Source organism: Vanellus vanellus, assembly GCF_965231255.1.
Source record: "Vanellus vanellus genome assembly, chromosome: 25".
Lineage (NCBI taxonomy): Eukaryota > Metazoa > Chordata > Aves > Charadriiformes > Charadriidae > Vanellus > Vanellus vanellus.
In genome coordinates, this window is record NC_138930.1 from 6425195 (window position 1) to 6447246 (window position 22052).

The following is a 22052-nucleotide window of genomic DNA, read 5'->3' on the forward strand; positions in this document are numbered from 1 at the left end:
TGATTTGCAGAAGTGAAAAGTATTGTAAAGGGTACTGTTTTCCAAATGGGTTCAATGTTCTTCTACAACTTCTTGATAATTATTCAGTGCTTAGGAAGGTTTTGGTTGTTTCTCCTCTTTCCTCGTTGTAGTCCAGGCTTTTTGCTCGGCTAACAGCTCCACTAATTTGCTGTGGTCTTACCTGGATAAGGTAGATGCCAATTAAATCTGCTTTTTTTTTTGGTTATACAGCTCTCCTGATATTGCTGCCCTGAAAGCAGCAGGAAAGACTGAAAAGCAAAGCAGGAGGGTAGAAAACATACTCTATTTTTAGGCTTATCTTGTATTTATCCTAGCTAGGGGGATAATGTTTCCAGGGACCTCACATGAGTAAAGGGTGTATAAGAGCTGAGTTAATTTTAACCGCCTGGCAGTCAACAAGCATGGAGCCTGCACGAGAACCAGAGGAGCTGGGACCTCAGACAGAAATGATTGCAGACACAATTCTTGAGGTTGGAGAGAGACTCTTTCAGGTCAGCCGTAGGGTACTTTCAGTACACAGTCGTTATTTTGAAGCCATGTTTTTTGGGGGGGCAAGAGAGAGCTCTGAACGCCACATAGTGATCAGAGGGATTGATGCAGTGCCTTTTCAGGCGCTACTTGAGTTCACTCGCACAGCCCAAGTGCTTATAGGTCAAGAAAATGTGACCAGCTTACTGGAAACAGCTGACTTTTTCCAGTTTGACAGGGTGAAACTGTTGTGTGAGAAATTTCTGGAGAGAGAACTGCATGTTTCCAACTGCCTGGGCCTGATGACCTACTCACAGCAATTTGCCTTTGTTGAGTTGTACACATCTGCTATGAATGTGGCTCTCACTCACTGGGGGGATGTGATGTGCCAGGAAGAATTTAAGACGCTACCCAAAGAAATGCTGGTGCAGCTTCTAAAAAGCGATGACCTCTTCGTTTCGCGAGAAGATGTGGTTTTTGACAGTATTATGAGGTGGATAATGGAGGACCCAGCAACGAGAGAGGAAGACTTTCTGGATTTGATGGGCAAAGTCAGGGTCACCTTTTTGAGTTTGTCCTTCCTCGATATCTTGGTGAAACGCAGCAAGCGCCCTGGAGAGACAGATACCTTTTCCAGACTAATAAAGAAGTTAGACAGCTGTTCTCCACTCAGCTGGCAAAATACGGAACTGGGTCGTTTCGCTGGTCGGAGCTATGACACCTTGTACGTTCTGGGAGGAAAGCATGACAAGGAACAGCAAGAACTATTTCTCTTCCAACCTAAAACAGGGACCTGGCAGGCTTGTTCTCCACTTCAGCGCAGGAACCTCACCCAATATGCAGTGGCAGCAGTAGGTAACTTACAGAGAAGTGGGACTGAGCAAATGCAAACAGAAGTTGAAACCAAATGCAGGGAGTTCAGCTGCTTCTCCTGTAAAACTGCATTGTTCAGTGTTGCTAAAACCTCATTCATATTTGTGTTCATTCATATTCATTCAAATAATTGTTTTGTTTTGCTTAGCCCTAGGAGAATGTTGGACAAGGCTGAATATTTCTCTTTAATATAGCAGAAACTATTGAACTCTTTATATTAGCTTTATCTGGAGTGAGTCTAATGACTTCACTTTAAGCAGCATATTTTTTTGGTCTTCTTCATGGTGGTTTTGGCAGATGGTGACTTCTGATTTATAGTTGCCAGTAAGTTAAACTTACCCATGGATGTTGCAAAATCTTCATGCTTGAAGACTTTCAAGACCACTCAATACCATGGCTTCCCTTATTTAGTGTTGGTGGTAGTCCCATTTCGAGTCGGAATTTGGACATGAGATCCTCGGAGGTTCTTTCCAATCAGTATTGCCATGATTCTGTTCAAGAGTGGGAGTAGACTTGGAAGGACTTACTGCATCTCGTGGGCCCAGCATGTCTGTGCAGATGAGGAATAAAATACTGCAAACTGATAAAAAGAGCAGTAATTTCTCTGCTCGTCTTGGACCTCATCGGTACAGCCCAGGGAGAAATGAGAACCCTAGTTCTCAGGAGCAATTTTCAGCCTTCATGTAACTGATACGTTTCTCTGCTGTCTTTCCAGGGAGCTTCCTTTTTGTGACAGGTGGATATTTCCGGGATGAATTTGTGTGGTATAGCGTGGATTGGGTGCTTATCTACAATTGCTTGGACAATAGGTGGCTGGAAGGGCCCGCCATGAAGAAGTCCCGCAATAGCCATTGTGCAGTAGGTGCAGGGCTCTACCTGTATGTACTTGGAGGGAGCACAGATGAAGGGATAATCCCAGCAGTGGAACGCATGGCTTTGATGGAATCAAAGTGGGAAAGCATGAGTCCTATGGCTCAACCTGTGGAGAGAGGAGATGCAGTCAGTGTGGGAACCAGGATCTATGTGGTCTGTGGCCTGGATGAAAATGGACATGTGTATGATGGAGTGCAAAGGCTGAACACAGAGACGGACAGCTGGGATGTCATCTCATTCTCCCCGCTTCCAAGGTAAGAAATAATCTTTTGGGACCTGGCAGGAGAAGAAAGGTTCTAGTGTCTGTCCTGCTCCAAGAAGTTGGACTGGAGAAATCCAGAAGTCCTGTCCCACCAGCACTTCTGTGATTCTCTGTTTAAGTAGGACTCTTGATATAAGGACCGAGGTCACACTGAATATTTCAGGGGCCACATCTTTCTATTGATTCTCATCAAGGGTTTCTTCCCTCCCAGGTATGACCTCTGCATCACATCACTGAATGGTGCTCTGTACACCATAGGAGGGGGAGCTTTTCGATTTGATGTGGAGACTGATGAATGGACCCAGGTGGATGAGGAATGCTTGACCCAGAAGTTCTTCATGGGATGCAGCACTGTGAATGGACGAATTTATCTCCTCGGACAGAGGAAGGGGAACAGCGCCCTCCCTGTTGTAATCCTCTTTGATCCTTACATTGATATGTGCCAGGTCATAGATAACAAACTCCCTTGCCCCCTTCCTATTCATGGGTGTGTTTCTGTGCGAAGATTTGATACGTGGGCATGAGCAATGCCAGATCCAGCATAAGCAGAAAGAAAAAGTTGTGTGCTTTGCAGCGGATGGGAGTTAGATTGTGTCATTTGGTCTGTGATTTTTTTTTTTTTTTTCAATTTTGAAAATAGATCTGTTCCTTCATAACTTTGTCTTTTTTTTCTACCTGGCAAATGAACTTGAAGCAAAAGCCATTGAAACCTTGGTGTCTGCACAAAGGTTGCAGGTCGTTATTGGAAATAATGGCCAGGGTTGATGGTAAATAAAGAGCTGCTCTGACCTTTAACCTCTGTGGCTTTCTGTTCTTTGAACAGCTGGGAGAGAAGGGAAAGTTATTGCATCAGTGTTAGAAAATATTGTAGGAGTAAAATAATAAATCAAGTGTGTGTCAAGGGAATCTTCAGCAGGATATATGACCTCTTAGTGCTGTAGGACTGAGCCAAAAAAAACCACCCCACAAACAGCCACTGCAGTCAACCCAGTATTAGTATCATTTTAGCCTGAAATAAGCAAGTGTCCCAGGTTATGTAATTGTGGTTAAAATTACCTTTACTCCAGGCTGGAGAGCACCACAGAAGGAGGGAGGCTATTCTGGATTTATGCGTTCGGGTATGTGATAACGATTTGCCAACTGGGGCACTTAGAGTCTTGCTTCAGTTCCCTTAGTGCCCTTTGGGTTCTTTGCTGTACAGACCCACAATAAAAATCACCATCGCAAAGCACTGACATGAGGGGACAAGGAGCAGGGACCTGCACATAGCCTTAATTAAAGACTGTACGAGGAAGAGGGTTTGATGGGCAGGACTGTGGACTTAGTACAGCAGTAGGGGATAGATCTCCAAGGGTGCTCGGGCCTCCCAAGGATGGAGGAGCTGAGAGAATGGCTGCCACACAAGTCTGCTTGACTGGACAAGAAGGGGAGAGCACAACAGCATTGACCTGGGAGGTTGCACTACAAGTGTTACTGTCATCTTTGTTAGCAGGGTCTGTTCTTTGATGTGACACAGTGATGTTGAAAGGAAGATGTTCTTGAACTGAATGATTATCATCTCTGGAGAATGGAAGAGGCCTTAAAACCGAGAGGTGTTGGCTAAAAGCCAACCCTACCACTGTGAGAACTGTGTCAGGATGGCAGGAGGTAGTCTATCCAGGCCTGTAGATGTGGTGTGCTCTCAGTCCAGGCTGGCTTCCGCTCCTTGGCTCTAGTCCATCTGTCAGCCTCCAGCCAGGCGGCGGCGTTGCCAGCTCAGTGAGCTGAGAGCAGAGTGGGTGCTTCCCCCGAGATGGGGCTGGCAGCAACGAAAGGTTGGGCCTGTTCTTTGAGTCCGATGGGCAGTTGTATTCTTGTGTCCTGAAGGCTATACAAATCTTTTAAAAGCTGAGATTCTCGTGTATCATTTGGGGCTTTAAAAGAAAGCATTGTCCATATATATAATATATTCCTGGGCAAACCCTTCCACCAGGTATCCTAAGGAAGGGTCTTGCGCTCCCAGCAAAGTACAGCTAGTCGGGGCTTGGCGACATCCTTCTCGAGGCTGGTGTCCCACAGAGATAAGTGGCTGGCTGCCTTTCAGCATTACTTCCTGCAGATCTGAATGTCAAAATTCTTCAGGGGAATGCTGGCTCAGTTCCTTCTGCCTTTCTCTCGCACAGCTTTCCTGACTTTATTCATATCTTGCCTCGCATAGGTCAGATGTGGGAGATGGACCATGGTCCTTCACAACAGTGTGTTCTAGTTACACCACGCTTCATTCTCCCCCTCTTTGCATTTCTCAGAAACAGTTGCCCCCAGTATGTGTGTTAAATGTGTCAGACGCCTTGGAAGCATACTCAAAGCCTGAGTAGGAAATGTATTTTGAAGACAGTGGTTGCAGGTTTCTGTATATTGTTTACAGCCGTGTATATGTATGTAGATTTATCTGTCCTCTGCATTTTCTGAGCCTTTGAGTGAGCAGTGACGTCAGACCTCCAGCAAGTTTCTAAGAAGATTTTCCTACTGACATAAGGTCTGATATTCTAAAAAACTTCTGCATCATGCAAAATCTAGGTAAAACAGACTCTTTGGTTTAGGTATAACTCATTTTTATATTGACTTTAAATTTAATGTCATTTTCAGAATTTATAGTAGAACATCAGATACAATATATTACAACATGAAAAGTCATCCAACCCCTAAACTAAGCCATTAAACTGTTAGTATTGTAACACTCTATTTTCCAATTTTGAAAATGAAACCTCAACAAAATGAATGCATCCCTATGGAAAGTTTCCATTTAGACTAAATTATAATTTCTAGTGGAGAAGTGTGCATTTGGAGGAGTTTCAGTTGCTTTCAATTTTAGGAGCCTTCTCTGTACGTAGACACGCAGTTAGCAAAATCTTTTAGACACATGATCTATTTTATATAATTCATACAGCAGACACAGTTTGTATCAATTGGGCGGGCCTTATTTGCAGAAATGGTTTATCCTTCCCCAAAGCCTGACCATTTTATACGATACAACTGAAAACTTATTTGCCACTTAAGCTAGCGTCTTTCACGTGCAACTCCTTTCATGAGGTGGCTGGCAATGACTGCCAGTGTCTTCTGAAATTGCAAGTCAGTTAAATCTTCAGCAGTTGTAATTTATTATCTCATGAACCTTTGGGAAGGTTTTGAGTTATGACACCGCAGTTAGGGGTCATAATTTCAGCAGCTTGTTCAAACCCTCTTCTATTTACAGTGAGACTTTGGCTGGTAAACCTTTTTTTTTTTTTTTTTTAATGGATAAATAATCATAGAGTAGTCATAAAAGAATGGTCCCAACAGGAGAGGTGAAGAAAACATGTCCTAAAGTGACTTAACTGCCTGTGAACGCTATGATGAAATTCACTTCCATCTAGACATTGGATGGTGCCTCAGGCAGACTGCTGTGAAGCCCTCTGTCTGGCCTCTCCCCCCAGGTCCTCTTCAGCCTCCCCGCTTTTAAGAGTGTGCCCGGCTCTTGGTGTTCTGCAGCAAGACCCGTGTTACTCTTTGTTCTTTGACAGATCTTCTGCTTCACTCCTGTCGCTTTCCTCAGTGTCACTTCTGGCATCTTTTCTTTTCTGTAGGAAAGAAAGACAATTCAAATGAGCTGCAAAACCTGTGTCATAGTGTATATTAAAGGGGACTAGTCCTGTTTTCATTCACAGCACCGGTGTGTTAACCTGCCAGCTAAAATAAAAATAACAGGCATGGTCATGTCCTTAACGCCAGTGTCCTGTCCATTGTCCCTGCACTGGGACTTAAACTACCAGAGGTTGACTTTGTTATGGTTTCACCTAACTCTTGAATGCTTTTTTTTTTTGTCACCCTAATAATGTTCTTGTAATATGACCTTCTGAAAATAAGTATTTATTCTACATATAGTTATTCTGCATATTTTCCTATGCAGTTTATTACTGCAATTCTCTGAAAGTCAACGTGTATTTGTCCAGTGAGCGTACTGACTGATCTCCTCGTTTTGCAGTCATCTACAAACTTGATCACAAACTCCATCATTTCCCCCAAAAAAACTGTTTTTATTCTTGATTTAGCTTCAATGAAGGGGTAGGTCAAGGTAAGCTGAAGGCATAGCACCAACACTTGAGTGGTTTTTTTTTCTGGCCACAGATCACCAAAGCCTTCACAGATCTACTCAGAGGCTACCAAGATGCCATCTGCTTATGTTAGCAAGGCAGGCCAGGGAACTGGCATCTCTGATGACAAGGTTTCTTCCAATGATCCCTATAAAACCTCTGGCATACATCAAAAGCCTGCGGAATGCACCCAAGCCTCTGAGGTGCAGATACAGTGTACTGTCTACCAGGTTTACCTGTTTGCTTCTTCCTTACTCCGCTTTGGACATGCCAACAGGTCCCTGTTCTACCATGCGCATACTGAAAAGCTGTTAAGCAGTGAGGAGAAAGGACTGTGGATGGCTCCCACGTCACTAGGACACAGCTGCAAACTAGAAGGGAGTTGCTGCTGTGATCTCCGTGAGAAAAGGTATCCACACAACTCCCAACACGCGACTTCAGAAGCTCTCGGGCTGTTTGTTGGGCAGTCCCATTTCTCCTACACCTTCCCTGCAGGCATGCAGAAGTCACCCTGGATCTCATGGTCTCTCATGAATGGCACAGACGGAGACAAAGATTTTTCATACCGCACCATGGAGGATGACACCGAAGATCATCTGGATGATTAGATAGGACCAGAAAATGTGTAACAACTGCAGGATCATCAGGAAAGTGTTTATCACACAGCTCATGAGGAACAACTGAAATTTTGTCACAAAGTAATAGTATGTGCTGTGGGAAAGAGAGAGGGAGAGACAAATCAGAAGATGCAAGACTAAAGCAGGCCAAGTACCCTCACACTTACAAGGGTCACGTGCCTTTCTGGGCAACTACTTGGCTTATGTGTCCCCTGGGCAGAGTCTGATGGATGCACTCCAGCCCTTAACCAAACTAGCAGTAGTTTGGTACAGGTTCCAAAGGAGGTAAAGGCCTGAGATGTAGATGGGCCAAGAACTCCTCTAGTTTCAACTTGTTCTCAAAAAACCCACAAAGAACACAGTAAACATCAGTACAGATGAGTTTGGAACACTGTACAGGAGAGCTGGGGAAGGACTTTTTACTGGGGCATATAGCGATAGGATGAGGGGGAATGGCTTTAAACTGGAAGACGGCAGGTTCAGATTGAACATTAGGAAGAAGTTTTTCACTGTGAGGGCGGTGAGGCACTGGCCCAGGTTGCCCAGAGAGGTTGTTGAGGCCCCATCCCTGGAGGTGTTCAAGGCCAGGCTGGACGTGGCCTTGGGCAACCTGGGCTGGTGGGAGGTGTCCCTGCCTATGGCAGGGGGGTTGGAACTCGATGATCTTCAAGGTCCTTTCCAACCTAAACCATTCTGTGATTAATGCATAAATAACAGTGGCTTTTCCAAAACTCATTTATCAAAAAACAACGGAAGTTGTGGGTGCAAGGAGTCTCATGTGTACGTCGCCCAAGCCAACCACTTTATCCCGTAAATATGACAAAGTGAGAATTCTCTGAGCTCTCCCTGCTAGGCAGCGTGGCTGTATGGCAGTGCTCTCCCCTTGAGCTGGGACACCTCTCAAGCTTGCTCAACAGCAGACCTTTGGTAAGTAACCAGTATCGTGCATAGCCCTATAGGTAACTTTGATTTTGCCTTGGTAACGCTGACTGCATGCTGAATTGATGTTAATGACCAAGTCTGGATCCAGCTGCATCTGGGCTCCACTCTGAGCAGGAGCTTAGAAAGCAAGGGGGTCTGTTATTAACTTCATGACTCAACGGAAGGCTGTCCCTTACTCTTTGTGTCCGTGGTCTCTCTGTGAATCATTCTAGCTCGAGCGTAACTCAACTTTCCTTTGTATGTTTCCCTGTGCAGCGATTAAGGGAGTGAACTTTGCCATCAGACTTTGTTAAGTTGCACTTTTGCAACATCATCATCTTAAAACCGCTTTGCTAACACTTTTGACAGTGGTTCTTTGTGTGATCTAAATCAGCCATTCGCAGCACAGAGCTGAGCTGTGCTCAGACTGCGCCATCAGGCTTCGCGCTCTGCCTCGCTCTCGCAAACCACGTCCCAGGTCTCAGAGGACCTCCGGGAACTCTGTATTAAAATCACGAACAATGCGATAGTCTTTGCAGACAGCTCTGCTATCGGAAACCTGCAATGCTTCCCATAAGAACCAGGAACTGGCAGCATTTCTCCTAAAATAAATCTGGAAAGGAGCAAAGGACAAAAATTAAACTGTAAGGGGACCTCGCCACTGGCACTTAAATAAAAATTATAAATTATAATTATATATTATATAAAAATTATAATTATATAATTATTAGAATTTTTTTTTTTTTGACTGAAGTTAGGGAAGAGTTGGGGGTACAGATAAAAAGTTGGGCAGGGCATTATACTTGGCAGAAGTCAGAGAAACTGTTATCATTAGTGACGGGGACAGAAAGAAGGAAAGCGCTGGTTTGGAAATGGAGCAGACAGAACAGAGCAATTCAGCACAGGAGAGAAATGACAAATGCTAGGATGTGTCCTCTTCCGCAAGTTATCTAAGACATGACATCTAAGACATACTGGAAGCTGGGAAACATTGGATAGAGCGTGTATTTGCTCTGCTCTTGATGTCCTGGACATCTGCTTCGTGCTGCTGATGCAGACCCGTGCTGATCTCGATGGACTCTTGGTCTGACCTGGACATCTGTTATCTTCTTTGGCCTTATGATACAGCTGGTTGAGATAGTGGGGATTGACTTTTTGTGGTGGAGACAACTGAAGTCACGGTTCACAGAATCCCAGACTGGTGGGGGTTGGAAGGGCCCTCTGGAGCTCCCCCAGTTCCACCCCCCCGCCAGAGCAGGGGCACCTCCAGCAGTGGCACAGGACATGTCCAGGCGGGTTTGGAATGGCTCCAGAGTGGGAGACTCCCCCCCTCTCTGGGCAGCCTGTGCCAGTGCTCTGCCGCCCGCACAGGAGAGAAGTCCCTCCTCAGGTTGAGATGGAACTTCCTGTGCTCAAGTTTGTGTCCGTTCCCTCTTGTCCTGTCACTGGGCACCACTGAAAAAAGACTTTTCATCCCCCTGGCACTCTCCCTTTAAGGATGTATAAGCCTTGATAAGATCCCCTCCTCAATCTTCTCTTCTCCAGACTAAAAAGCTCCAAGTCCTTCAGCTTTTTCTCCTAAGAGAGATGTTCTAATCCCCTCATCATCTTTGTAGCCCTTTGCTGGACCCTCTCCAGCAGTTCCCTGTCCTTCTTGAACTGGGGAGCCCAGAACTGGACACAGTACTCCAGATGTGGCCTCACCAGGGCAGAGTAGAGGGGGAGGATGACCTCCCTTGACCTGCTGGCCACACTCTTCTTGATGCCCCCCAGGATGCCATTCGCTGCCTTGGCCACAAGGGCACATTGCTGGCTCATGGGCATCCTGTTGCCCACCAGGACTCCCAGGTCCCTTTCTACAGAGCTGCTCTCCAGCAGGTCAGCCCCCAACCTGTACTGGTGCATGGGGTTATTCCTCCCCAGATGCAGCACCCTACACTTGCCCTTATTGAATTTCATAAGGTTCCTCTCCGCCCAACTCTCCAGCCTGTCCAGGTCTCTCTGTATGGCGGCACAGCCTTCTGGTGTGTCAGCCACCCCTCCCAGCTTTGTATCATCACCAGCAAACTTGCTGATGGTACTCTCTATCCCTCCATCCAGGTCATTGATGAATATATTGAACAGGACTGGACCCAGTACTGACTCCTGAGGGACACCACTTGTTACTGAACGGTTGTTCCAGTTTCTTTCTCCGGAAATTTGCCTCAAGCTTTTATTGCTTTTCTCTCTAAGGGAGCCATTTCACCACCAGAGTCTGGGACTTGTTATGCAAAGTCACCCCCCGGCATCCAAAGTGTATCTTCAGTGCTGGTATGGAACCAGGGCAGGAGCAGAGGACAGCAATGCGGACTCAGCCCTGTGTGTGTGTAACATGTCCCATTTTAGAAATTCTTCTGGCCCTAATAAATGAAATGTTTTGTTTTGAAAGAAAACAGGAACCTTAGCCTATAGTGCAAGTGTTGTGGAATGCGTTTCTGGGAAGTTAACCAGGATCCCCTTTTCCAGGCAACTTGGCAGTGGTAAAGAAAGGGGAAAAAATTCAGCATAGTTAAAGGCTGAGAGTGTGGTCAGATGTGTGTAGGCAAAAGCCTTTTCCCAAGACTGGTGCCCACGCGTGGCTTCTGGGGGTATCATTGTTGATACCCTCCCAGCAGGTCGAGCACCCTGCCGTCTGAATCCTTCGCTCCTGGTTTTCTTGCTTTATTCCAAATAGGTCACCTTAAATTACTATGCCATTGTTTCTATATTAATTTTATCTTAATAAAGCTTTGAGTGGGCCTTTCTTTGTCTGCTAAGAAATTCTTGGGAAATTATAACCAGTACAGTTTGTAGGAACCAGTGTTTGCAAAGGAAAGAGGCCGCTTCCTACACACTGGAAGAGTCAAACTAGGTCTTGAGCAGGAGTAGAGGAGAAGAAGGATTAACCTCAGACTGTGGTGGGGAGTGGCTTTAAGCAGATGGAGACAGACAGTCCTAAAACATTCCCAGTGCCACAGTAGTTCATGAGAAGTCAGCTGCTGTGTCTGCATGTACACATCTTGTCGCAGCATGAGACAGCCCCAGGTGAGAGGCAGACCCTGCCTGGGTCTGGGAGATACAGCGAGAGCATGGGAATGGAGGGGCAGAGGCTGCGGCTCTAGATTAATTATTTTAGTTAATGAATTAATTTAGTTAAAGACCTGGGGTTTTTTTTCTTGGGTTCCTCAGTTCCAGTTGGATTAGTTTTTGAGCTTACCTGTAGCGTTCTGCTCCTTGCCTTTCCTTCCCTCAGCATGGAGGGTCATCCCTCCAGAAGCTCAAATAGCACGTAACACCCATGTTCAGAGAACATTAAAACGTCACTCACATTAACGGGAAAAGGACAAGCCGGGAGACGATGAAAACCACAGCAAAAACAATAAAGACTGCTTCGCAGACCCACTTCCATTTCATGTAATGGAGCATCTTGGCAAGCTGTGGAGAGACAAATCGCCGTATGTCCCGTGTGCCTGTGCTCTCCTTCTCGGGGGGCTGAGGGATTTCCCGTGTCCTGCAAGGGTTACCAGGCTTGTGGGGATGTGTCTCACTCCCTGTGCACTTGCTTACTTTTCCCCAAGGGCAGTAAATCTGATACTTCCTAAACACGCTGGCGCTATAGTACACGTGGGGCCCACTTGTGTGGGCCACCGGCTCCACGTGCGTCAGGCAGACAGTTCCCAGCGCTACCCACAGACATGAGCACAGATCTGCATTTCTGGGTGAGGGTAACTCACCTCTAAAATATAATCAGAGGCATCGTGGACCAGCATGACTATCATCCCAAACCGTACAAGATTGGCACAGTAGGAGACAAAGATCAGAGTGATGGTGGCGATGTGGTGGATGATCTGTTCCTTAAAGTCCTGGCAGGAGAACAGAGATTGTGTGTCACTCTTACCTTGGCCTGGCAGCACCTGCTCCTGGATGCTGCTGCCTCACTAGGACATGTCAAACACCTCCACGAAGCATCAGTGCTCCCCACTGTGCTACAGCTCTCTGAGGTCCTGCACAATCCCAAGAATGAACATCTTTATGCCCAGTTTATGGAAACCCAGATAAATACCAGTGAGGCACACGTAGCTGCAAACATGCTAGAAGGCAGATTTTATAAATTTTTCCATTAATCTGCCCTTACAAAATTCCTTTCTTAATACCCCATGTTTTCCTCCCAGACCCCTCCACTGTGTACTGAAGAGGTTTTTCTAATGACAGCAGACTGCCCTTGGCCTGGGGCAGGTCCTATCCACTAGCCATAATGGAGGCAGCTCTTCAACCTCCCTGTGCTGCCCACGGAGAGGGACCAATGGAGATGGGGCGGAGACACTGCAGGTGGGGAATATGCCTTCTCACATGCCTCATGTAAACAGAGACCTTGCATGGTCCCAGGACCTTGCCTGCATGGACAAATCTGTACCTGCAGAAAGGCAATGTTTTGGGGTATGGGGAGATGACTCCTGAGTGCTCTGTGGAGGGATTGGGAAGGGCAGCTCTGGCTCTGGGCAAGAGATGATCACTGCCAGGCAATGGGTTCCTGCTTCTTCTGGGAAGCATTGCAGGTGCCCAATAACTCACGTCTACAAAGACTATCGCAGTGTTGGCAATTTTAATAGAGTTTCTGCAGGTCCTCTGGAGTTAGGCAGAGGCCATCTCTGGGGAAAAGCATGTAGTCTTTCAGAGAGAGATGTGATTGTCAAATAATTAAATGAGGTTGAACCTCAGCTTGTGCAGTTGAACTGCACAGCTCTGTGTGATCTCCGCTGCAAACCGAGGCAAGGGCAACAGTGGATGCTGGGTCCATGGGTCCCACGAGGCCACCTCATCCCACACTGCAAAAGCCACACATGCATCTCCAGGACGCTCATCACAACAGCCCAGCTCCCTCCCATCAGGAGGACACAGCCCTGAGCAGGGCAGCACCTGAGACCACAGCTGGGAAGGGCCATGATGCCATGCCCACCCAGCGGCTGTCCCTTGGCCGGGTGTGGGGACACCATGTCAGCCCGCAGTGCTTCCCTGGCCCAGCAGGCAGGAAGGCCGTGCTGCACATGAGCAGGATGCGGTGCAAGGTGGGATATGAAAGCTGCAGGGAGCTCATGTGCTCAGGGGTCTTCTCAGCAGCACGCGGGTCTTGTCCTTTGCACCCCCAGGGAGCTGACAGCGGGCAGGGGCCAACCAAGGCAGCGGCTTGCAGTTGTGCTGCTGTCACTCACCTTCCTCTTCACGTCGAAGGGCAGGGTGGCCACCAGTGAGCAGTAGAAAGAGAGCTCCAGCAGGTAGAACCAGCCCAATGTGGGCGGGAGAGGCTGCAAGACAAGTGACAGTCAGTGTGACACCCCTGCCTAGCCCTGGGGGATGGGAGAGGAAAGGGTCTTCCCAGGGAAAAGCCCCTTCATTCAGCAGGGCTGGGACAGCAGGGCTTGGTCATGCCTAAATTTTCATGTTCCCCGTGACCGAACCATTTGCTGATGCACTATCACGCCTGGTCCAAAGCCAGGACCAGCCCTGGCCAGTCTGCAGAGGGACTGAGAGGAGCCAGGGGTCTCCCCTCTGCAGGGGGTCGGACACCTCTCATTTCCATCCCTGCTTCAAGAGGTTGAGGGATGTCCTGCCCACCTGGTCCCTTTTGTGGCCACACACACAGAGCCTCTTCCAGCCAGGCTTGCGTTACAAACTCATCAAGAAAAGGTGCCTGCTCAGGGCAGAGACTCCATCTGCTATCATATGAAGTACCTACAAAAGAGCTCGTCAAGAAGACAGAACCATGCTGTTTGCCGTAGCGCATGACGTAAGGGTGAGAGACAGCAGGCATAAGTTGAAACAAGAGAGGTGGATGTAAGGAGAAACCTTTTCATCACAGGGGCAGTCAGTGGAATAGATTGCCCAGAGAGATTGCTGTCTCCATCCTTGAAGGTTTTCAGAACTAGACTGGAGAAAGCCCTGGGTAACCTGGTCCAATCTCTCAGCTGAGTGCTGCAAGCAGGACGTTGGACAAGAGACCTTCTGGCCTCCCTTCCAATATGAGTTATCCTGTGATTCCATGTACTTGGTGCTCACCTGTTGTGGAAATCTCAGCCAGCACACGGTATGGTCCCAAAACCAGGGCTTCTGTGCAGAGAGAAGGCGGCAGTGAGAACCCATAGCCTTTCAATGACATGTAACGACCGTGTGAAGAAGTACTTCCAGAAGTCAGTGTGCCCATGCTAGATCCAATCTGCCTTTGAGCTTTGGAAAGAGTGGTTGACAAAATGCATTTGTCATTAGTGAATGCACAGGATGTCACATGGAGGGTCTCGATATGCAGTGGGCAGCAGGCACAGCCAGGACAGGGTCTGCTCTCAGCTGAGATGCAAGGGCTCTGTGTGGGTACCAGTGGGGAACCACTTACACAATGATCTAAGGCAAGGAGAAAAGCATGGTAACATGACTGACACCTAGCCAGGTCCATCCAGGGAAAGGGGGACTTCTGCTGGATCAGGACTGGGGATTTGTACTTCTTTGGCTTTGGACCCATAGTCATGGTCGTACGTGATCTTTGGATGGGCTCTTTGAAATGGCCCAGGACCATCGGCCTCATTTGCCATGAACGAGGAACCATTGAAAGGTGTCACTCCACAGCGTCACCCTGCTCATGTACTTACGTCATACAGGAGAGCCAGCCCAGAGAAGAATGAGGTGAAATAGAATGTAAATCTCCAGCTAAAACAGAAAAAACAAGAAATCAACACTTCCTCCAGAGCTGGAATTGCTCCTCAGGCTGTGCCCAGGACGCTGCAAAGCCCAGAGGGGAACCTACACTTCTTTGGACAGGGATTTGCAGGACCTCAGCTCGGTTTGCATATGAGCGCATGTGCTGTTAAGGCAACAGGACATCCACAGGCCTCCCAGGCTCTGCTTCGGTCCATGCTGTACCCAAATTCCTGGCATGCTCCATCAGCATTAAACAGAATGCAGCACGACTACCAAGGTGCCTCTACCCGTCTCCCTTTGTTATGTGGGTGTTTGTAGATCACCCGTGCAACTGCTCATATGCCACAGCCTGTGGAAGGCACCTAATTTTCCCAGCGATGGCACAGGAACACCGGGGGGGTTTATTGGTTTCCTCAGAAATGCTGCAGTGTGAAGCACTGAGCAAGCGTTCAGGAGAAGAATATATTTTTTAAAAGCATAATAACAGGATTCAAGCACTGAATTTTTTCTGGAGGGGGCGGGAGATTAGATCTCGATGGGGGTCTGTGTGTACATACAGCATTAAACCTCACGCTGAGAACCAGAGATAACCTGATTCTTTTGATCGAGACACTTGGTGACGCCGCTCTCCATTCTGACTCCATATATTACTGAGATATGCAGGAAGATTTCATACGAGAGAGCAAATCGCTTGAGGAAAAGGAATGCTATGAAGATTTCAGTGCTTTCTGGTGCTTTTGAGTTTTCACATCCCTCTGTTCATGGCTTGCACTGCCTACTAACTGCACTTCATGGATTTATTTTATGCGCAATGATCCATGCAGAGGATATTTTAAAATTTTAATTCTCTATCGAGATCATCTTGAAAAGAAGTTTGACGCATTTTGCAAACAGCATTGCTGCTCAAAATCCCTCCAGCATCTGAGATTTAAACCTGATCTGCATCAAGGCCAGTGGACTCTTTTGAGGCGAGTTTAACTTTTTAAAGTTAAAAGTGGAAAGGAAGGAAGGATGAAGGTGGCAGCGCTGCATGGCGGCTCTGTTGCCAGTGTGTGCAGTGGTGGGACCCAACCTCATGGTACAAAGTCTCCTTTCGCAGCCCCAGCTGGCGGCGGTGTCCTCTGGGACTGTGTTTGGTCCAAGGACAGGGCAGGGGATGGGGATGGTGTGCAGACCTTCCTGGAGGTCTCCATCACCAAAAGCCTCTGCTGGCCCTCCTACCTGGCCTCGCAGAACTTCTTCATCAGCCTGGGCCGGTCCTGGGCCCGACGGTGCCGGAACCAGGTCTCCACCTTTTTGACCGGCATGTCACTTTGCTTGGCCAGTGAAATAAGGTCCCCCTGGCAAACAGATCAGAGAAGCAGGACTTAGTCTTCCTGAGGCCGTCTGTCCTCGTGTGGGTGAAGAGCTGTGTTCCTGCAGGCTGCCTCTGCAGGCCCACGTTTCCCTGAACATCTTTCTTGGGGGGAGGGGGGGTGGTGGAAATCATCTCTATTTGCGTTTGTGAACTCCCAACTCAGCCATTTAAAAACTCCAATTCAGTCATATCTAAATGCAGGTTGAGAAGTAAGCACAGGCTCTCCCCGGTTAAGTTTTGCCAGCTGTACACGATGGCATTCAATGTCTTTGATATCAAAGTCTAAATAGTTTTTTTTTTTTTCCACCTCTGATGCAATTTTGACATATAATTATCAGCTGCAGATAGCAAACGGGAAGATAAAAGAAGTTTTAGCTTGTAATGATAAATAAACCAGCACATAGATCACTCAGTAATGTCAGCAAGAACATCCAGCTGTTTGAGTGACTGCACATCCCCGGGCTAGAAAGCATCATTTCTAACACACTCTATTTTATGCATTAATTCCAAATAAAACTACCTAACCTTAAGATTTATAAAGTGTGATTAAAATGAATGTAAAGATGAGCTCGTGAGCATTTTTAAATTAATCTGACAAAGCTTCATACAAATTTAAGTCAAAAATTATTTTTAAAATCCATGCATCAGCGTGACTTGTGACACAGGCCCAAAGAGTGAATGGAGTTAAATCCTTCTGGCAGCCGGTCACAGGTGGTGTCCCCCAGGGCTCGGTGCTGGGGCCGGTTCTCTTTAATACCTTCATCAGCGATCTGGATGAGGGGATCGAATGCACCCTCAGTCAGTTCGCAGGTGACACTAAGTTGGGTGGGAGTATTGACCTGCTTGAGGGTAGGATGGCTCTACAGAGGGGTCTGCACAGGCTGGACCGATGGGCCGAGGCCAATGGTGTGAGGTTCAACACGGCCCCATGCCGGGTGCTGCCCTTGGGTCACACCAACCCCGTGGACGCTACAGGATGGGGCAGAGTGGCTGGAAAGCTGCCTGGTGGAGAAGGCCCTGGGGGTGTTGGTGGACGGCCGGCTGGGTATGAGCCAGCAGTGTGCCCAGGTGGCCACGAAGGCCAACAGCATCCTGGCCTGTGTCAGCCATAGTGTGGCCAGCAGGACTGGGGCAGCGATTGTCCCCCTGTACTGGGCACTGGTGAGGCCCCACCGCGAGTGCCGTGTTCAGTTTTGGGCCCCTCATGACAAGAAAGATTGCCCAGAGAAGGGCGACGGAGCTGTGAGGGGTCTGGAGCACACGTCCTGTGAGGAGCGGCTGAGGGAGCTGGGGGGGTCAGCCTGGAGAAAAGGAGGCTGAGGGGAGACCTTCTCGCTCCCTACAGCTCCCTGAAAGGAGGGGGTAGCGAGGGGGGGTCGGTCTCTGCTCCCAAGGAACAGGCGATGGGACAAGAGGAAATGGCCTCAGGTTGCGCCAGGGGAGGTTTAGGATGGAGATTGGGGAAAATTTCTTCACTGAGAGGGTTGTCAAGCACTGGAAGAGGCTGCCCAGGGCAGTGGTGGAGTCACCATCCCCGGAGGGATTTAACAGAGGGGCAGACGTGGTGCTGAGGGACGTGGGTTAGTGGTGGGTTTGGCAGTGCTGGGTTTACGGTTGGACTCTATGACCTTATGGATCTTTTCCGACCTAAATGATTCCATGATTCTGAAGTTCTGCTGAAAATAAGGAGCCTTATCCACAGACTGTACCCAAAGGGGGTGATGGCTGCGTCCTTACCACGCCAGCAGCTCTCGCACTACCTGCTGTATTTCATACGCAGCAGCTCAGGGGGTGATGGGATTGCAGCTGTTGAACACGTTGGAAGATGCTGAAATATTTGCTTATGTATTCCTCTTGTATCTCGTTGCTTGCCTGGGCTCTCGGGACACTGGGACACAGGGCACACTCACCTCCTTTGGGGTCCTGCCCAGCAGGACATAGAAGCTTTCCAGCGTGGCATTCGGCTGAACTTTGGGCCTCAGCTTGTCACTCACACCCAACCTCCTGCCCAAGGGCAGAGCTACAGTTCTGGAAAAGGAAAGAGTTCAGCCAGGAGAGGACGCGTGTGCCTGCACTGCGAGCCAGGGTCAGCCAACAGAAGATGCTGCCAGTGCTGTGTCCTGTGCACGCACTGCACTGCACCGCACCGCGCCAGGGGTCCCGCACGGCTCGGGGCGCTCACACACCCAGCCCAAGGGGACCAGCTCTACCCCAGCGATGTGTGCGTAGCCCAAGGGACCCAGCACTGCTCCAGGGGCACACATGAAGCCCGGTGCCTTTTGTCAGGTCGATGCTCTTTCTTGAGAGAGATGCACTGGCACCAAAGCAAAGGTGAGGAATGATGGATGCGCAGTGGAGACAACAATAACAACCACACAGTAAGCAATAATTAACTCCTCTGCCGAGGCCCCGAGATGCCTTGTGTTTCTGTGTTGGAGCACACACTGGTCCCTTTTACATCTCAAGCAGTACAGACCACGCCATCAAACCAGCCTGCAAGTGTCTGAGTGTCCCACGTGCTCTGTGCCCAGGGTCCCCAACGCCGGCTGCAGCCGGAGCCAAGCACAGAGCACGTGGGGATATGCTGGTTCCTGTAGGAAACCTCAGCAAGGCTTTAGTGGGAGGCACTGGTTTCTAAAACCTTGCTGTTTCTAGGAAGCCAGGCAAGTGCAACATCTTTGAGGGAAGACCTGACCACCCTGGAATTAGTTCTGGTTTTTCATACGGCCCCTGTCTCTCACAGCTTCTCACACGGCTGTGCCCAGCTCTCCAGGGAGATGGGCCAGTGCTCCTCCAGCTCCTCTAGGCCACCGGAGAAAGCTCATGTCCCGGCTGAGGGCAGCTTTGCTGAGCACCCCCTGCCTGAAGCCCTGCTCTGCCTGGTGGGGCAGCACCTCGGCAGGTCTGTCCACACTAACACACCGCCCCGCTTCATTCAGCTCCCCCATCTCCCGTGCGTGAGGTTGGTCTGCACCTCCCCACGTGTCAGTCTGTGTTCCCGGAAAAGGGGCCCAAAGCCCATTCTGAACCCATCTCCTGTGCTAAGCCACGCGGACCTGCCTCGCTTCCACACACAAGTCCTGGGGAGATGCCAGTGGGTCCTCAGGCTCCCCCGGGAGTACCGTTTCCTTCAGCTAGGGCACTGGAGTACATCACCTCTGACTGCACTGGGGATCTCTGGTGCTGGGAAGAGAGCAGGGCAGAGCTGGGCAAGGAGGAGTGGCGTGAGCAAAGCGGTCCCACAATGAGCTCCAAGAGCCATGGTCATCTCCTCCTTCTGTCTCCGTGCTGAGAGCGGGGGCTCACATAGCGCCTTCGGGAGCATCATCCTGTAGGATCAGGCTGAACCCTGGCTCAGCTGGGGGCTCCCAACACTGGTGTACCCAGAAAATCCCTTGTCTGTGTTGCAAGCTCCCACTTGGACTGTCTCCAGAGGGACCCTCCACCCGCAGTTGAGGTGTGACAGTGACAGACTTATCTTGCTTATTACGGTGGTACAGGTTACATTACAGGTACAGGAGAGAGGGAGGGCAGGACAAAGAGCCGCCGCACAAACACCGTATGCACAAAAAAGCAGAGAGATTCCAGCGCTCCTGGGGACAATCCCCTGTCCGTTTTGTAGTGGTCAGTAAGCAGGTAAGGATTAGTCTGGAGCAACCCTGCAAGACACTGGTGGCAACCAGCAGAGGAGAAACCAGATTTGCTGCACTCACCTTTCAAAGATGTATCGGACAATGATCAAGAGCAGGGCACCAGGGATGCAGAGCAAGAGGTCCTGAGGCTGTGGGTAGTGTACATCTGTAGAATCCTTCATGTCTTCCCAGGTAGCTCCAGGTGGCAGCCAGTATTTATGGTACCAGAACCACTCTGAGAGTCCCATCCTGGTCAAAACGGTGGGCACAGAAAGCAGAGGCTCTGGGAATCAGCAAGCCAGTAGCAGCAAGGCATAAAATTCACTCCTGAATCAGGATTCCCAGCTCAACAGCTTGTCATTGGTGCTCCACACCTCTCGATCCCATGAGTATGACTTCAGAGTAGTTGAAATAGCCTCACTTGTTCTGACCTGCCTGTGAGCTTGGAGGTGGGGTAAGATGTCCCAGTACAGGAAAGGAATTTAGTGGGTGTCAAGGAGGTGGCTAACGTCAATTACACTCTGCTGCACAGATAACTGAAGTCCCCACCTGGTGACAAAAGCAGCAGGGGCTTCTCTCTTGCTCCCTCTTTCTACCCACCTTTTTCTTCCCAGGCTGCAAAGCCCTCCACCCATTAATCAGCTCTGACACCCGGCAGAGGGTGTGGATGGAGGTCTCAGGTGAGACTGGCCACAGCCACTAAGATCTTCTGGCACCCTTAGGGCCCCAACAGTCTCAGTTTTGGTTCCTCCATCTTGCCCAGCAACGTCCCATGTCTTATTTGCATTTTGAACCATCCCATACTGAGCATTAAGTTGATATACTGCTCCCCAAAACTATTCTGAAGAGCTAACGCTCAGCTCAGCACGTCAGGACACTTCCTCCTGTGCACCGCATCGCTCTCCTCCATATTCAATTTCACTTGGGTGAAATTATCACCCAGTCTCTCACTACCGTAAACCCTTCTGCAGCTGCGTGCAGTCAGTCTGCATCACCATCCTGATGAGTAATTTTCATTATCAGCCAATTTTGCCTTCTGCCCTTCCTTCCCCCTTCGCACCTGCAACAATGCACAGCTGCAAAACAGCCCCGTTGGTCTCTCATGGCAACCTCAGGTGGATTTCTCTAAGTCTGTGGTGAGGGACCTTTCCCAATGCCTTTGCAAAGCTGAGTAGGTGGCAGGGTCTCTCCTCTGCATGTGCTCGCTGACTCTTTGGGATAACTCCAGCAGAGTGAGACACAATTTCCTCATACACAACCCATGGGGACTCTCTCCTATAATATTATGTTTGTGTGTGTTTCCACAAATGCCGTAATTTTTTTACACTTCGTACTGGTCTGACCAGTCTGGATGTCAGACAACAGATGGCTGTAGATCCTCACATTCCCACTTGGAACCTTCTTAAATTTTTCCGATAACAAGATGATTTGAAACAAAAAATGCCATTCCACAGTTGGTAGTTTAACTCCTTTTAGTACGAGAGTCCTCTTGACACTTGAGTGAATGCCACTTGAAACTAAATAGCAAACGTGAAGGTTTGCTATTATTCAGTCAGTCTGTTTGCTATATAACATCATCTCACCCAGCGGCTTGAGATGGATCCTTTTGGGATGTGGCCTCCACAAGACGTCGGATATCGGACCCTCTTTGAGCTTCTAGGCAGGGAAGTCATACGCAGGCAGCTCATTCATTTTTTGGCTCTAGCCCGATCTTGTCTCGGTGTTCCTGCTATATACCTCGACTATTTCTGACTCTCGCAGTCTTTCCAATGTTTCAGAGATCGGTATGGCCTTTCAAGCTGTTTCTCAAGACACTCCTTGGCCTGTTTATTGCATGTTCACATTTATGTGCCAAAGTTACGGCCTCTTTTCACTTTCCTTGTTCAGACATGACTTCAGCTTTTTGAACAATGCCTTGCTGTTTCTTAGGGACGCCTTTACCTGCAGGCACTGTGTGTGTTCTACACGTGCGAATGAGAAAAGCGATGGCTTTCAAAGTGTAGCCATCCAAGTAAAAGTTCCCTTGGGCGTATGTGTCTAAATGAAGAAATGTGGTGGATGCACAGCTCCGATGTTTCCTGACTGTGAGCAGGGGGAAGGGAACAACTGTGCCAAACTGCTCTTAAAACAAGATCCAAAACAGCACTAGGTGTCCAGGTCTACTGGAGTCAGCAGATTCACATCAGCCATAATTTTGGCCTAGGACGGCCAGAT

At 48.7% G+C, this 22052-nt stretch overlaps 2 protein-coding genes across 3 annotated transcripts; one reads left to right on the forward strand and one right to left on the reverse strand.

Annotated features, from left to right (window-relative positions):
• The first annotated feature begins 347 nt into the window (after positions 1 to 347).
• On the forward strand, positions 348 to 3281 carry LOC309681584 (kelch-like protein 23). 2 transcript variants are annotated; one of them, XM_082495482.1, is made up of 4 exons: positions 348 to 512; positions 720 to 1344; positions 2078 to 2489; positions 2709 to 3281. In XM_082495482.1, exons 1-4 carry the CDS (start codon positions 366 to 368, stop codon positions 3019 to 3021), a joined length of 1497 nt encoding a protein of 498 aa, XP_082351608.1. In that variant the 5' UTR covers positions 348 to 365; the 3' UTR covers positions 3022 to 3281. The 2 variants fall into 2 exon arrangements, with proteins under 2 accessions (XP_082351608.1, XP_082351607.1); XM_082495481.1 differs by having other exon boundaries at positions 348 to 1344.
• A 1845-nt stretch (positions 3282 to 5126) lies between these two features.
• LOC309681585 (ceramide synthase 4-like) lies at positions 5127 to 20206 on the reverse strand. The gene is made up of 10 exons (XM_082495483.1): positions 19920 to 20206; positions 18117 to 18234; positions 16071 to 16189; positions 14801 to 14858; positions 14217 to 14267; positions 13373 to 13465; positions 11897 to 12025; positions 11491 to 11597; positions 7173 to 7317; positions 5127 to 6093 (listed from the first exon to the last, which is right to left on the reverse strand). Exons 1-10 carry the CDS (start codon positions 20084 to 20086, stop codon positions 6016 to 6018), a joined length of 1065 nt encoding a protein of 354 aa, XP_082351609.1. The 5' UTR covers positions 20087 to 20206; the 3' UTR covers positions 5127 to 6015.
• Between the last annotated feature and the right edge of the window lie 1846 nt (positions 20207 to 22052).

Excerpts from the sequence above, each read along its gene's own strand:
- LOC309681584 (XM_082495481.1), top strand. The coding sequence starts at position 366 with ATGAGTAAAGGGTGTATAAGAGCTGAGTTAATTTTAACCGCCTGGCAG. Across the intron at positions 1,345-2,077 it reads ATATGCAGTGGCAGCAGTAG|GGAGCTTCCTTTTTGTGACA; the intron begins GTAACTTACAGA and ends CTGTCTTTCCAG. Across the intron at positions 2,490-2,708 it reads TCATTCTCCCCGCTTCCAAG|GTATGACCTCTGCATCACAT; the intron begins GTAAGAAATAAT and ends CTTCCCTCCCAG.
- LOC309681585 (XM_082495483.1), bottom strand. The coding sequence starts at position 20,086 with ATGGGACTCTCAGAGTGGTTCTGGTACCATAAATACTGGCTGCCACCT. Across the intron at positions 12,026-13,372 it reads CCTTCGACGTGAAGAGGAAG|GACTTTAAGGAACAGATCAT; the intron begins GTGAGTGACAGC and ends TTCTCCTGCCAG. Across the intron at positions 6,094-7,172 it reads GTGTCATCCTCCATGGTGCG|AAAAGAAAAGATGCCAGAAG; the intron begins GTATGAAAAATC and ends TCTTTCCTACAG.